The sequence below is a fragment of the Dipodomys ordii genome, unplaced genomic scaffold (genome assembly GCF_000151885.1).
Source record: "Dipodomys ordii isolate 6190 unplaced genomic scaffold, Dord_2.0 Scaffold46, whole genome shotgun sequence".
In the NCBI taxonomy this organism is placed as follows: Eukaryota; Metazoa; Chordata; class Mammalia; order Rodentia; family Heteromyidae; genus Dipodomys; species Dipodomys ordii.
This window is the reverse complement of record NW_012267262.1, coordinates 10777019-10792601: the sequence shown is the minus strand read 5'-3', so window position 1 is coordinate 10792601 and position 15583 is coordinate 10777019. Positions and strand designations below refer to the sequence as shown.

General features: G+C 36.8%; 1 protein-coding gene across 1 annotated transcript in view; it reads left to right on the top strand.

Annotated features, from left to right (window-relative positions):
* Positions 1 to 15583, top strand: part of Ccdc73 (coiled-coil domain containing 73) — a 97469-nt gene that overhangs the window by 54433 nt on the left and 27453 nt on the right. The window contains exons 6-8 of the mRNA XM_013019552.1: positions 8506 to 8634; positions 9328 to 9387; positions 11397 to 11501. Coding sequence (XP_012875006.1) covers positions 8506 to 8634; positions 9328 to 9387; positions 11397 to 11501 — 294 coding nt within the window. The remainder of the gene's footprint in view (positions 1 to 8505; positions 8635 to 9327; positions 9388 to 11396; positions 11502 to 15583) is intronic.

The window sequence follows — 15583 nt, the reverse complement described above, 5'->3', positions numbered from 1 at the left end:
TTCCTTCCTTTCTTTCTTTCTTTCTTTCTTTCTTTCTTTCTTTCTTTCTTTCTTTCTTTCTTTCTTTCTTTCTTTCTTTCTTTCTTTCTTTCCTTTGTCTGTCTGTCTGTCTGTGTACCTTGAACTCTGGGCCTGGGCGTGTTCCTCAGCTCTTCAGTTCAAGGCTAATACTCTACTACTGGAGCAATAGCACCACTTTCGGCTTTTTCTGCTTATGTGGTGTGGAGGAATCGAACCCAGGGCCTCATGCATGCAAGGCAAGCACTCTACCACTGGGCCACCTTCCCAGCCCCAAGAGTACATTTCTTTTTTTTTTTTTTTTAATTTTTTTGAGTCTGGTCGTGGGGCCTGAACTCTGGGCCTGGGCACTGTCCCTCAGCTCTTCAGCTCAAGGCTAGCACTCTACCGCTTGAGCCACAGCACCACTTCTGGCTTTTTTCTTTTTGCTTATGTGGTGCGGAGGAATCGAATCTAGGGCCTCAGGCATGCAAGGCAAGTGCTCTACCACTGAGCCACCTTCCCAGCCCCAAGAGTACATTTATTGTTGGACAATGTTCCCTTGCTCTCTGAGACCCAGTTTTTCCCTCCTGTCCCCACCCATAAGTTGTATAGTTCATTTTCAACATAATGTTTAGTGAGTACCATTAGTGCATCTGTTTTACTCTTTGTACCTCCTTTTCTGTGTTGTCCCTTATCTTCCAAAGAGAGATAAACAAATGACAAAAACAAACAAAGAAAAAAAACCACTTATTCATTTCTTGGAGTTCAGGTCAATAAGTAATATGATTAGAAGCCCATAGGCAAGCCATGACTTTAATAGAAAGAACAGATGTCATGCATAAGGAAGGATTTCTTTCTTTCTGTCCTTTGTTCACAGTCCTTGGCTGCATTGCTTCTGTGCCAATGGTAGACAGAATATCTTGGTGGGGAGCATGTGTTGGAGCAAAACAGCTCACCTTAGGTGGTTAGCAGAGACAGAGGTAGAAGTGTAGAGAGGCTAAGATACAGCTCTCAGTGACTTACTTTCCTCCAGTCAGTCTCCACCTCCTAAAGCAGCTAAGAACCAGGCCTCCTGCAGCCAACCTGTGGAAGGACCTTTCACATCCAAGCCATAACAGAGTCTATTCTGCCAAATTGTTCTTTTGAAGAGAGATTGTATGAAAGAGTAAAATAAGAGAATGTTGTTACTTTTGAGACTTCAAAGTCTGAGTGACTACAAGGGTGAAAATATAAAAAAGTATTTTTAAGAGCCAATTTTACAGTCTAGGTTCATTAGACTTTTTTTCAGTTTTTGACTTTGTTTTTCAGAAGCTAATCAAATCTACAAACACTGATTATATCACTCATTTAAAACTTCTGAGCATTAATTTTCTCAAAGATAATTTTCATTTTTGTTTTATACTGTTATTTGATTTTGTCCAGAACACTTAAGTTATTGGTTTATGATAAGGTGGAATTCTTTTTTTTGCAGAGCACAGTTAAACAGATCAAACTTAGTTGTTAGATAAAATAGGTATTACAGTTCTGAATGTTGGGTTCACTATTATGGCAATCATGAGGAATTCCTGATATTATCTATGAGCAGCATTCATAACCTCTGTTATTTGTCTGAGTAAATGTCAGTATACTCAAGGAGATAGTGATATTAAACAGACTACCCTAAGTCAGAAGAGGAAGGGTGAAGCAGAAAACAGCACAGTATTTATGACTCTAGGAACTATAAGTTGTAATTTAATGAGATCAAAGCATGTACTGTTTATTTGCTGCACTAACAGCTTTGAATAAAATGGTTAGAAAACAGACAATGCACTAAAAGTTCAGGATATTTAAAAGCTTGTAAAGGCTATAAAATCAGAAGTGTATTTTTCAGTGGAAAATCATTTCATGGAGGTCTTTGATTTTAATTTATTACAGTCTTAAGATTAATTAATATGAGACAATGATATAAAATTATTTATTTTTACTTTTGTCAGTCATATAATGATTTTCTCTCTTCACTATTCTCCTTACTTCCCTGTTATTTAATAAGAATTATTTTAATAGGAATTGATACATTTTAGAGTAGCTCTCTTGATAGCAGATTCCAACAACTTCAGTTTTTGAAAAAGGAAGGAAAAAAGTTTGTTACATTGTATAACCTAGAAGGAAAAAACCTTTGAAAACAGCACCTTTATTTATTTAGAGAATAGTATATAAGTAAATATAAGAGTTAACTATTAACCTATGATGCAATTTTGTATTAAGATGTATTAAATGAACATCTAATTTAATTTCTAAGTAGATCGAACATTTTATTTATGTCATACAGGTATATTTTGCTTTAGGAGACACCTTCAAAAACACAGTTTCAGGGGCTGGGAAGGTGGCTCAGTGGTAGAGCGCTTGCCTTGCATGCCTGAGGCCCTGGGTTCAATTCCTCAGCACCACATAAGCCAAAAAAAAAAAAAAAGAAAGAAAGAAAAAAGCCGGAAGTGGCACTGTGGCTCAAATGGTGGAGTGCTAGCCTTGAGCTGAAGAGCTGAGGGACAGTGCCCAGGCCCAGAGTTCAGGCCCCACGACCAGACAAAAAACCCCCAAAAAACAAAAAAACACAATTTCAGAATATTATTTGCCTATCTTTAGTGGCCAGGCACTTGTGGCTCATGCCTGTTATCTTAGCTTCTTAGGAGTCTGAGATCTGAAGATCATGGTTCAGAGTCAGCCCAAGCAGGAAAGTCTGTGAGACTCTTTATCTTCAATTAACCACCAGAAAATGGAAGAGGAACTGTGGCTCAAAGTTGTTGCATGTTAGCCTTGAGCAAAGGAGCTCAGGAACCGTTCCCAAGACCTATGACTGACCAAAAAGAAAAAAAAAGCAACAACAACAAAACCCTTATCCTTATGCCTAAAAACAAGTTGAAAGCAAGATTTTAGAAACACTGTTATGTAAAAAAACAAACAAACCCTGATATTGTTATTTCTTGTTAAAAATATCGAATCAGTTGAACAAAGGAACTCTGGCCTGAACTCTGGGCTTGGGCGCTGTCCCTCAGCTCTTCAGCTCTGGGTTAGTGCCCTACCACTAGAGCCACAGTGCTACTTCTGGCTTTTTCTGCTTATGTGATGCTGAGGAATCGAACTCAGGGCCTCATGCATGCAAGGCAAGCACTCTACCACTGAGCCACCTTCCCAGCCCACAAAAGAGATTTTAATACTCTGGTAGTATTTGACTGTATAACAATGTAAATATTAGTCAAACATCCTGTATATCTGAGTTGAGATTAAAGAGTCCTCTAGCAGATATTTCTCCTTTTCATTCAATTTATAAATTTTTAAATTAATTTACTTTATTGTTATAAAGGTGGTGTACAGAGGGATTATTACCTGAGTTAGGTAATTTCCTTTCATACAGTGTGTTCTATTGCCTCACATTTTATAAATTTTGAGAGTTGCTGATGCTGGTACATTTATTTGTCCATCTTCTTGTATCCATAACAATTTTAAGAGCAACATCAATAAATTGTTTTAGTAAGTGAAAAATCATTTGGCCTCTTGACCAGAATAATGATTTGTTATGCTTATTTCTATAAATTATTGTATAGCATATTCTTGAATCTGAACTTGAAATTGAAAATTTACCTTTTATTTTGTGGTGCTAGGGATTAAATGAGGATCTTGTTCAAGTGCCAGGCAAGTACTCTATCACTGAGAATTAACTTATTTTAAACTCATAGTTTAAGGAAGTTAGTTACAACAGTTAAAATTATTTTCCAGTCAAAATAAATTGTTCTTTTAAAGTTAACACAATGTGAATAACTTGCCATCTCCTAAGCTGTAGTTTTTCAGTATTGGTAATAACATTGCACTGCTGTGTTCATACTTAAATCAAAAGTTTTTTGCTTTACTATGGTGATCTGAAGTGTATTTCATTTGAATGGAATAGGCCTATTGATTCAACCAGTGATTAAAACGTTAACAGTATCATTAAGCCTACTACTGCTGTCCAGTAGTGAGATCAGAGAAGCCACCACGTAAAAGGCTGAATTTGGAGTCTTTATTGGAGCCGTAGTGGGCAGCAGGGGAACTCCAGTCTCAAAGCCCTACTGCCCTGAATACAACTAACACACAGCTTGCATGTCCAAAACCACACAAGGTGCATAAAAACAAAGTAGAAATTAAATCAGACATGAACACAATCAAAGTAAATAAAAAACCAGTGAATGCTCAAATCCAACAAAGATGTGAAATATAAGCCAAAACAAATCAAATGTGGACACAATCAAGGGAAACCAAGAACTAAGGAGAGTAAGACTTTTCTGGAACTTACCAACTCAAAACACATTTTTGAGCAAAAGAATGTCCTTTATTATTAAGGCCTTTTTCTTAGACCCAGTCTCCTTACTTCACTACATTCTAAGCAACCTTGCAAATAGACTATGAACTCCTATACCAGTAACAGTCTGTTGACTGACACTGACCAATCTTATCATTTATCTTTATTGCCACTTACTTTATTCTAAATGCATTAAAACTTTTAATTCACTAAAATTTTGTTTTAGACAGGTTTGTTACATTTTATCATATGTTTATTATAATTTTCTTTTTTTTTTTTTGGGTCTGGTCGTGGGGCCTGAACTCTGGGCCTGGGCGCTGTCCCTCAGCTCTTCAGCTCAAGGCTAGTGCTCTACCACTTGAGCCACAGTGCCACTTCCAGCTTTTTTTTTCTTTTTGGTTTATGTGGTGCTGAGGAATGGAACCCAGGGCCTCATGCATGCAAGGCAAGCACTCTACCACTGAGCCACCTTCCCAGCCCTTTATTATAATTTTCTATTAATACTGTAACTTTTAGATTTCTGAATAAATTAAGGTGCTATAAAATATAAAGTAAATATGAAACACGGTACCTTCCTTTGAGGTATTTATAAACGAAAGCTCTTGTTCCACAAGTGGACAAATCTTAATTCTTTAATTAAATAAAAAGAACACTTAATATTTATGATGATAATTAAGACTTCAGAGTGCTGTATTCTATAAGTAGGAGCATAATTCTATATTATACTGTAGCTGTAAAAATTATAAAATTCCTTGCCGAAGCATAGTGGTACAGGTGACATTATCTAGCATATATTAGATGTCTAGCAAATACTTGCTGCATGGATTAGTACATACCAGAAACCTTTAAAAGTTTATTACCTCCATTTTACAGATGAGGAACTTAGATGCAGAATGAAATTAAATAACTTGACTAAAGCTACAAAACAAAGAAAATAGAACCAAGATTGAAAGACACATTTGGCCCCAGATTCTGATCTTAACCATTTTATTGATAATAAAAGCATTAAACCACTCACACAAGTTTTTTTTTCCTCTCTTGAATTGTCCACTAAAAATCATTTGTCTTATGGTAGAACTGTATCAGATCAGTTAGACTTTTCATTGCTGTGACAAAATACTGAAATCAACTGCATGAAAGGGTGGAATTATTTGCTTAGGGCCACATAGCCCTTAGCTCATTGATTCTGGGCCTATTGTGTGGCACAATATAATGGTGGCAGGAGCATGTGGCAGAAGTGTTAACTTATAGCAGTCAGGGAGGAGAGAGAGAAAGAGAAAGAAATAGAGGGAGGGAGAGAAAAACAGGAAAGGAAGGAAGGGGGGAGGAGAAGAAGCAGTCCCTTCAAGGGTGGGGGGAAGAGAGCAAGAAAGAGCAGTCCTTCCAACTATAAAGGTAAGATATAATTTTTCCAAGTATTTCTGTTAAGCAAAGTAAGCATAGGCTGCATGATTTTCCTCATTTGTAATATATTAGAGTATGCCCATAAATCTGCCAGTAAACCCAGTGGATAGTAAAAGACAAAAAAATTATACTTGGTCATGATTAAACAGGACTCTAAACATTCACACAGGGAAACCAAAGGAGGATATTTTTAGGAGAGGATCACAAGGGCTCAATAGCTATGTGCATCTGGCCATATACAATGATGCTTATTGAAATGTACTCCCAAGATATGGAAAACGAGGTTTTTTTTATTGTACTGTTTGTGGTTCTTTTTTATTTTATCATCCCCCTTTGTTTTTATTCCCTTTTTTAAAATCATTTTTTGATTTCTTTTCTTGTATATACATTCATCTGATTTGGGGAGTGGTAGGGGAAGCACAGAAATGGTGACACAAGGGTGAACCAATTCAGCAATGATACTCACTAGGCACTTGTTGGAAATGAACTAACAGTATACAACTTGAGGAAAAAGGAGGGTCAGGAGGGAAAAACTGGGAGAAAATGAGGGAGGGGGTGACACTGTTCAGAAAGAAATGTACTTATGACCTGACTTACCTAACTGTAACCCTGTGTACATCACCTTTACAAAAAAAAAGGCAAGATATAGTCCCCAAAGAGTCCCTCTTCAGGACCTATCTTTCACAGTACCACTATATATATCCCAATAGTCTGGTCAGATGTTGAATACATCATTGGATTAATCCATTCACAAAGGCAGAGTCCTCATGAGCTAGTCACTTCCCAAAAGCCTATCTGCTGGCAATATATTGGGGAATATATGTTCATGTATGAGACATCTCTTTAATTTTGTCAGTATTGAGATTTGAATTCAGGACCTTACACTTACTAGACAGGTGCTGTACCACATGAGCCACACCTCCATCCCCTTTTGCTCTAGTTATTTTTCAGGTAAATTCTTATGTTTTACACAAACTAGCCTTATCCAGGAGCTCTCTACTTTTCCTTCCCACATAGCTGGGATGATGAGTATATTCCAGCATGTCCAAACAAGCTTGTTGAAATGGGGGTCTCATTAACTTTTTGCCCAGGCTAGCCTTGAATCATGATCCTCAGTCTTTGCATCCCCGGTAGCTGAGATTCTACAAGCCTGCCTTCTGGGATTCAATTCATTGTAAAATCATAACATTTTACCTCTGGCCCCCAAAGGCTCATGTCCATCTAATGCAAAATTAGAGTTCCAAAAATCTCAACAGTTCCAGCATTTCTCAAAAGTCCAGTTAATGGGAACTGGTTTGTAGTTTTGCTATGACACCAAAACTACTCTAAGAAATTAGCTTAAAAAGTGAAATATTAATGTAGTACTTTTTAAAAGGCCACTTCAAGTTTCTACATTGAGCCCCTGTTTAAAAATATTATGTGTTTTCAACATGAGATAACATTTCCATTCTAAATGGCATAGAAATAAATGATGAGACCAAACCCAAAGCCCAGCATGAAAAATATGTGTTTTTTTACTCTTGTAACTCCGTTTGACCTTCAGGGGACATACTGTCATGGTGAGCTTTCAATGGGTCATGGAAGCCCTGCCTCTATGTTAATTGGACTATCTCTGGGCACAGAGCATTGTAGAGATAGAAGAGAAACTAAATTAGGAGGGACAAATGGAGTATATCCAGCTTACTACTTTTTCAAGTCCTTTTAGACTTTCATTACTTTAATACAACTTGGTTATTCTCTTTATACCAGACATTAATTTGCTTTTCTGAGAATAGAGTCCTAGCTCTTGATCCATAGAGTTATTCTAGCAGTCATTTTGTGCAATGTTCATATTCAAAAGTGGTGTGTGTACTAAGACTAATGATTTTTTTTCTCTTGGATTTTGAATTGAAGGTTAAGGTATAATTGAGTAAAACTAACATGTAGGCCATAGAGAGCATCTGTTTTCTGCTGCTCCTGTGTTAGTTTTCCTTGATACCACATTCTTGTATCACCTTCTACTTGAATTAGCTACTTTTCAGCCTTCTATATTGGCTTTTTTGCTAAACTACATATGTTGGAGGTACTTAGGACTCAGTCATTTTTCATCTTTTGTCCTCCATTAATATGTTCCCATAGCTTTAAATACTATTTTGTAAACTACATATGAAAATTGTTTCTTCGAGGGAATAATACCTGATCTTGTATTTGGCAAGTATGTTCTCTACCACTTGAGTCATACCCCAGTCTCTTTTATTGTTTGTTGTTATAGTTGTTTTTCAGGTAGAGTCTTATATTTTCTCCTAGAGGCATCCTAGGCCAAGATCCTCTTACATATGGCCTCTCACACAGCTGGGACCACAGACTTGTGCTATTACACCCAGCTTTTTTTTGAGATAGATTCTTGTTAACTTTTCCTAGGCTGCTTTTAATCACTATCTTCTTGTCTCCACCTTTCAAGTAGTTGGGATTACAAGTGTGCACCACCACTCCAGCCTCTCTGTATACTGCCTACGTGATGCCTGTAACTGGATATACATTTTGTTATGACACTTAGTACACATTTTTCTATCTCCATGTATTGGCCTTGCCTATTCTATAACCACATACGGCATTCCCACCATATGGGGCATGCTGTCATGGTGAGCTTTGTAAGATTAAGGCTAATGTTACAAAGGATCTAAGGAATGTAAACCTTAAGGTATAATTAGATATTAGGATATAATTGGAGATTTAAAGGTGGATGTTTAGATTGTATCTTGCTTTGATGAAATTTATGTACTGAATTTTCTGATGTTTCTTTTATTAAGGAACTAAAAAAAGTAGCTTCAGACTTGATAAAGTCCAAGGTTACCTGTCAGTGTAAGATGGGAGAAGAAAACATCAGTCTAACAATTAAAGAACAAAAATGTGAAGAACTTCAGGAAAGACTCAATGTGGTATTGGATTAATATAAAATTATGTAAAATTAAGTTAATGTAAAATTAATAACTTACAATAAAACATGAGTTCAGGATTATATAAAATATTAATTTATAAAATTAATATATGTAATAAAATTATGAGTCTGCTTTATAATTATTATGTAGTTTTTGTCATACTAGAACTTTAGAACAACAAAATTTGGCTATGCCCATTTTATTTCTCCTTAAATATGTTTTTCAGATACCATTTCAGATCTTGGTCCAGTGGTTATGTGTTTTATTCCCCGAGATCTGGGGCTTGAATGCTTAGCCTAGTCACTGTCCCTGAGCTTCTTTTGCTCAAGGCAAGCATTCTACCACTTGTACCACAGTGCCATTTCCAGCTTTTTTGAGTAGCTTATTGGACATAAGAGTCTCACAGAGTTTTCTGCCTGGGCTGGCTTCAAATCTTGATCCTCAGTTCTCAGCCCCCTGAATAGCTGGAATTATGAGCCACTGGCACTCAGTTTTGGTCCAGTGGTATCTTGAAACAGCTTTGGAGATAAGAAAATTGTAATTTTAATATTTACATGTTGCCCTTATTGGGTTCTAAGACCTTTTCTAATTCATTAGAACTTATTTTTTGACCACAAATGAATGTGGGTACTAAATTGAATACAGAATATGCTGAAGTTTACATCATAATTTTAAAATTATTCAATTTTGAAGGAGTTGGAATTAAACAAGAAGATTAATGAGGAGATTAGCTGTATTCAAGAAGAAAAACAGGTAAGCAGTTATTAGATACCTTAAGGTCCAGCATGTATTAAAAAAAAAACAACCTATAATAGCTGGGTACAGTTGACTGATGCCAGTAATCCTAGCTACTTTGGAGGCTAAGAATAAAAGAATGTGATTAGAGGTCAGCCTAGGCAGAAAAGTTGGTTAGGAAGACCCCTTTTCAACCCACAGCTGAGATTGAGAGCCTAGCCACAGTGTGTCTGTGATCCCAGCAATGATGAGAAGTCCCAGATAATGGCTCAGCTCAGGCTTACTCCCCAAGTGGGAAGCAAGATTATTCTAGAAAGAACCAGAGAAAAGAATAGGACTAGATGTGTGACTCATTGATATTGTGTCAGCTTGTGGCTCTAAATTCAAACCTGACTAGTGCCAAAAGAAAATTAGCTATTGTGTGGCAAAAAAGAAATAAGAAACTAAGTAACAGATGGAATCATGGCCTATGAAGGTTTGGCATAATTACATTTGTAAGTACTTGGTTAATATATGTTGAATGAACACATGGATATTTATTAGCTTTCCTTCCTTCCTTCCTTCCGTTCTTCCTTCCTTCCTTCCTTGTCCTGGGGGAGTTAAATTCAGGGTCTGGGCACTGCCCTTGAGCTTTTTTGCTCAAGGTGTATGTTCTACCGGTTGAGCCTCATCTTTACTCCTGGCTTTTTGGCAGTTAATTGAGGATTAGAGTCTCACAGCTTATGAACTTTCCTTCCCTAGCTGACTTTGAATTATGAGCCTTAGATCTCAGCCTCCTGAATAACTAGAATTACAGGTGTGGGTTTCCAGTGTCTGGCTATAATCTCATTTTAAAAGATTTGTTTTTTCTTTGTTTAGCTAGTGGCATGCTGGCAGATAGTTATTGACATGTACTTATATGTGGACATGCTTTTTTTTTTTTTTTTGGTCCGGTTGTGGGGCCTGAACTCTGGGCTTGAGTGCTGTCCCTCAGCTCTTCAGCTCAAGGCTAGCGCTCTACCACTTGAGCCACAGCGCCACTTCCGGCTTTTTTTTTTCTTTTTGCTTATATGGTGCTGAGGAATCGAACCCAGGGCCTCAGGCATGCAAGGCAAGCGCTCTACCACTGAGCCACCTTCCCAGCCCATGTGGACATGCTTTTATAGGACATTTTTCTCACATTGGAATCTGTTTTTTGTAATAATTATATTTACAAAAAGGGTTGGTCTCTTTTCTACTCTGTTTTTATTCCATTTGATTTATGATGTTCTAGTACAGTATGGCATTTTATAATTTTATAGCCCATATGAAATTTTAGGAGAGAAGTATTTTCACTATTTGGGGATAAGAAAAGCCAACAAAAATTTATGTTAGTTTTGATTTTTTTCCACATTTTCTATAACATCTTAAAAAATCTATGGTAATTAAAAAACTTAATTATTTAAGGCATGTTTATTTATTTATTTTTGTTGGTTGTGGGGCTTGTTCTTTGGATCTGGGCATTGTCCCTGAGCTCTTTCTGCTCAAGGCTAGTGTTCTGCCACTTTGAGCCACAACTCTACTTCTGGTTTTTGAGTGGTAAATTAGAGATAAGAGTCTCGGGGGCTTTTCTTCCCAGGCTGGCTTTGAATCATGATCCTCAGATCTCAGCCTCCTGAATAGCTAAGATTACAGGCATGAGCCATTGGCGCCCAGCTTAAGGTACTTTTCATACAGTACTTTTTTGGAAACTGCAAAATATAAATTATTTTAAATAGTAAATTATTGGGAGGGTGGCTGAGAATGTTAAAAAGGGTGACAGTGATCAAGATATACTGTATTCATAAACTGCTTTGGTGAATGGCAACTTCTTTGTACAATTACTTAAAGATAATACAAATATTTTAAAAAAGTAAATGATAAAATATGCTATTAGTTAAACATAAAACATTGAAATTAAGCCTTAAAGATAATGGATTAAGTAGAAAATTTATATCAAGAATTAATTTTAAAATATATACTATTTTTATCATTTATATATGATAAATATATCATTTATATTTTTGAAGGATATCATCATTTCTTTTCAACATATGCAGCAGTTACTTCAGCAACAAGTTAAAGCTAATGCTGAAATAAATGCAGAATTGAAGATACTAAGAGAAAACAACCAGGTAATTTATATACATATATTAGCATATGTGATCATGTATTTCTATCTAATAAGCTTCCTCATTGTTCACACCTAGTTGTTTTTATCAAGATCATTTTAAGTTTTAGGAGTAAGATACTAGATTCCTTCAACAAGTTGTGGTATCAGTATTTAAAGTAACAAATACATTTTTGTAACATTTAAGTAACTAGTTAAATGTCATTTATTTGTTTTTGCTAGCACTAGGATTTAAACTCAGTCTTTGGTTTAAACTCAGCTTGTTTGCTTGGATGTTATTTAACATTTGAGCCATCCCTCCAGCCCAGCTTTTTGCTGATTATTTTGGAAATGCAGTCTAGTTGACTTTTCTGCCTGGGATGTCTTGAATCATAGTCCTCCTGATCTTAGCCTCCTGAGTAGCCAATATGAGTCACCAGTGCCAAACTACAGATTTTATTCAGTATCTGAATTCATTTTATAGTGGGATGAGTCAGACTTTGTCTTAGAATTGTATCAAGGTCTAAAATTAAAAATGAAAGTTGAAAGTATCAACCACATTTTAAGAAAGTAATAAACTAGATCTCAAAATGTTTGGGGAAGTCAGCCTCTTTTCTCCCATAGAGTGGTATACTGCCTATCAGGTTGAGATCAGTTCTGACCCTTAGAGCCTGTGTGTCATGTCATATCAAATCATTAACCTCATCCCTCGTATAGGATGTTCAACTACTAGACAGTCTGAAAACATTTGAAACCAGAAGGCAGAATGTCTCAGTCCTTCAGGTCTGCCTTCCCCTGCCCGGCCTCCCCCTCCCCCCCACCTCCCCCTCCCCCTCCCCCCCCACTATGTAGTACATTTGGACAACACCTCTAGGCTTGGACACTTATTGCCACTGGAAGCACAAACTGGGGGCTAATGGAACAAAAGTGACACATAGACTGCAGTACTTCTTGTGACTAACAGCAGATCCCAATGAACAAATAAGGGAAGTTTCTGAAATGAAAGCAGCCTAGAAGTGGACAACTGATTCTTGACTGTCTTTGCCCTTCACCCACATACAGCACCAACCTGTACCCTAGGAAGTATAAGAAACTTGTGTAGTTTTCCTTGGTCTTAGTGAGGAAGTATAAGAAACTTGTGTAGTTTTCCTTGGTCTTAGTGATAATGGTTTTGCCAGAGTGCCTTGAGCATGTGGACAAATGCTTGCCTACTGAGTATATCCCCAGTCCAGTGTGAAAGACTACACCTCATTCCTGCCACTACACAGCCCTGGCTGAATATTAACAATACTTCTGTTGAAATGCAGGAAATATGAAAAAAAAAACGAAGGCAACACAACCCTTTTAAAACATAACTCCACAGTAATGGATGTGAAGTGGATGAAGTCCTGAACTCAAAAGAATGATTACTAGAATTATTAACAGAATTTAAGGGAGCAGGTACAAATACCCAAATAAATGTGAAGAGAATACAAATGAACAGATGAATGGAATAAGGAATGTAATCTTGAATGTGGGATGTGAAAGTGGAAATGAATAATGTTATAGAAATCCTGAAATAATGTTGGAATTCTGGAAATGAAAAGTTCTAAATAAATAAATTCAGTTGATAGCTTTACCAATAGGTTAGATTAGGTTGAAGTCAAATTAGATGAATTAGGACATTAAATAAAGATAAAGAGAAAAATATAAATGGAACACGGTAAACTTCTGAAACACTACTAAAAGGCAAAGACATTGGCATAGAAGAAGTGCCAGTTAAAGGATATATTTTGAGATACATATGAGCCACCAAAGCTGAGCCAATAACTTTTACACCACTTAAACTTATCTATAAGCAATGAGATTGACTCGGTACTAGAATTTCCCAACAAAAGCCCACAACCAGATGAATTTATATTGAATTCTATCAGACATTTAAAGAAAAGCCACACTAGTGCTCCTCAGACTATTCCATAGCATAGAAAGGGACAGAATGCTACCACTCTCATTACCTGAAGCCAGTATTAACCTGAAGCCGAAACTGGGTAAGAATGCAGTAGAAGGAGTTGGAGGAATGGCTCAGTTGGTAGAGTGCCAGCCAATAAGCAAAAGCATCAAGTACCAAAAATGCAATAGAAAAATAAAAATTCTTTGATGACTATAGACACAAAAATCCTCTATAAATACTTGCAAATTGAAGTTAACACATTTAAAAAGAACATGATACTATTATCTAGTCAATTATCTAATCCAAGGATGATATTTTGGTTCAAGATACATAAAACAATAGCATCTATATAGTATTAAAAGGCAAAAATCACATCATTATCTTAATAGATGTGAAATGACTTTAACCAAACTCAGTATCCCTTCATGATAAAAGCCTTGGAGAAACTGGGAATAAAATATAATAAAGCTATTTATGATGAACCAGTAGGCAACATTGTACTAAATGGGGAAAAACAAACTATTTCTCTAAAGATAGGAGCAAGACAAGGGTGTCTTTTTTTTTTTTTTTTTTGGTCTGTCTTGGGGCTTGAACTCTGGGTTTGGGCACTGTCCCTGAGCTCTTCAGCTCAAGGCGAGTGCTCTACCGCTTGAGCCACAGCGCCACTTCCAGTTTTCTAGTGATTTATTGGAGATAAGAGTCTCATGGACTTTCTTGCCCGGGCTGGCTTTGAACTGTGATCCTCAGATCTCAGCTTCCTGAGTAGCTAGGATTACAGGTGTGAGACACTGGTGCCCAGCAAGCGTGTCTATTTTTACCACTCTTACTCAATATAATGCTTGAGTTCTTAGCCGGAATATTGAGGCAAGAGAAGGAAAGGGAAACAAATAGGAAAAAAAGGAATCAAATTGTATATATGTAGCATATATCTGAAGGAATGTTAGCTGCAATGTGATAGAGATACCTGCATATCCATGTTTAATGCAATATTATTCACAATAGTCAAGCTATACAATCAGCCTAAGTGGCAAATAAATGATAAATGAATTTTTAAAAAGGTAGTATATATTCACAGTAGAGCATTATTCAGCCATAAAGAAGAATAAAGTTATGGTGTTTCACGGAAAATGGATACAACTGGAGACTATCATGTTAGATTAAGTAAGTCACACATTTCTCTAATGTGGGGAATCTAGACCTAACAAAATGACATGACTGTAAAAGTGTGACTATTTGGGGAGGGAAGAGTACAAAAGGAGACAGTGATGGGAAAATAAATATTATCAAAGTTCTTAATATGTATGTATGAGAATAATGTAGAAAACCCATTGAAATTGTTTTTTTTAAAGTTTTGGCCTGATATATTCTTGCAGGAATTTGATAGAATTACCACATTAGCCCAATCTCCCCAGCATTCACTTTCCAGTATATGTAAGAAAATGAGGAGGAAAACATGCTATTACCACTAATATTTTAGAATTTACAATTCAAAACAAAAGGCTTTCCTTTTACTTCCCTGGTGGGGGAGCATAAAGCTAAGTGAGAGGATCTAGAAGAAAAATCCCTCTAGAGGGGTGAAATTGATGGAACACATTGTAAATACCTGTGGAAATTCAACGTTGAAATCCTCTATAATTAATGTAAGCTAATAAATAAAAGCTTTCATAAAGTTTGATATAAGGAGAGGCTTTCACCTTGTATTTGATGGATGCTTGAGATTTCTATAGATGTCAGAGGGCCTGTCTTGGTTACAAGTATAGTAAATTCATGTGGAGGAGGTGGCATATATTTTTTTATAGTTGGAAGCTTGCCAAGAATATCCAGACTGAGGGCTGGGATGGTGGCTCAGTGGTAGAGTGCTTGCCTTGCATGCATGAGGCCCTGGGTTCAATTCCTTAGTATCACATAAGGAGAAAAAAGCCGGAAGTGGTGTTGTGGCTCAAGTGGTAGAGCACTAGGCTTAAGCTGAAGAGCTGCAGGACAGTGCCCAGGCCTATAGCTCAAGCCCCATGACCAAAAAAAAAAGGAACATCCAGACTGATGTCCAATTCAGGTCTAGAGATTTCTCAGAGAGGCTTGAAAAGTTTGGGGCTGGGAAGGTGGCTCAGTGGTAGAGCACTTGCCTTGCATGCCTGAGGCCCTGGGTTCGACTCCTCAGCACCACATAAGCAAAAAGA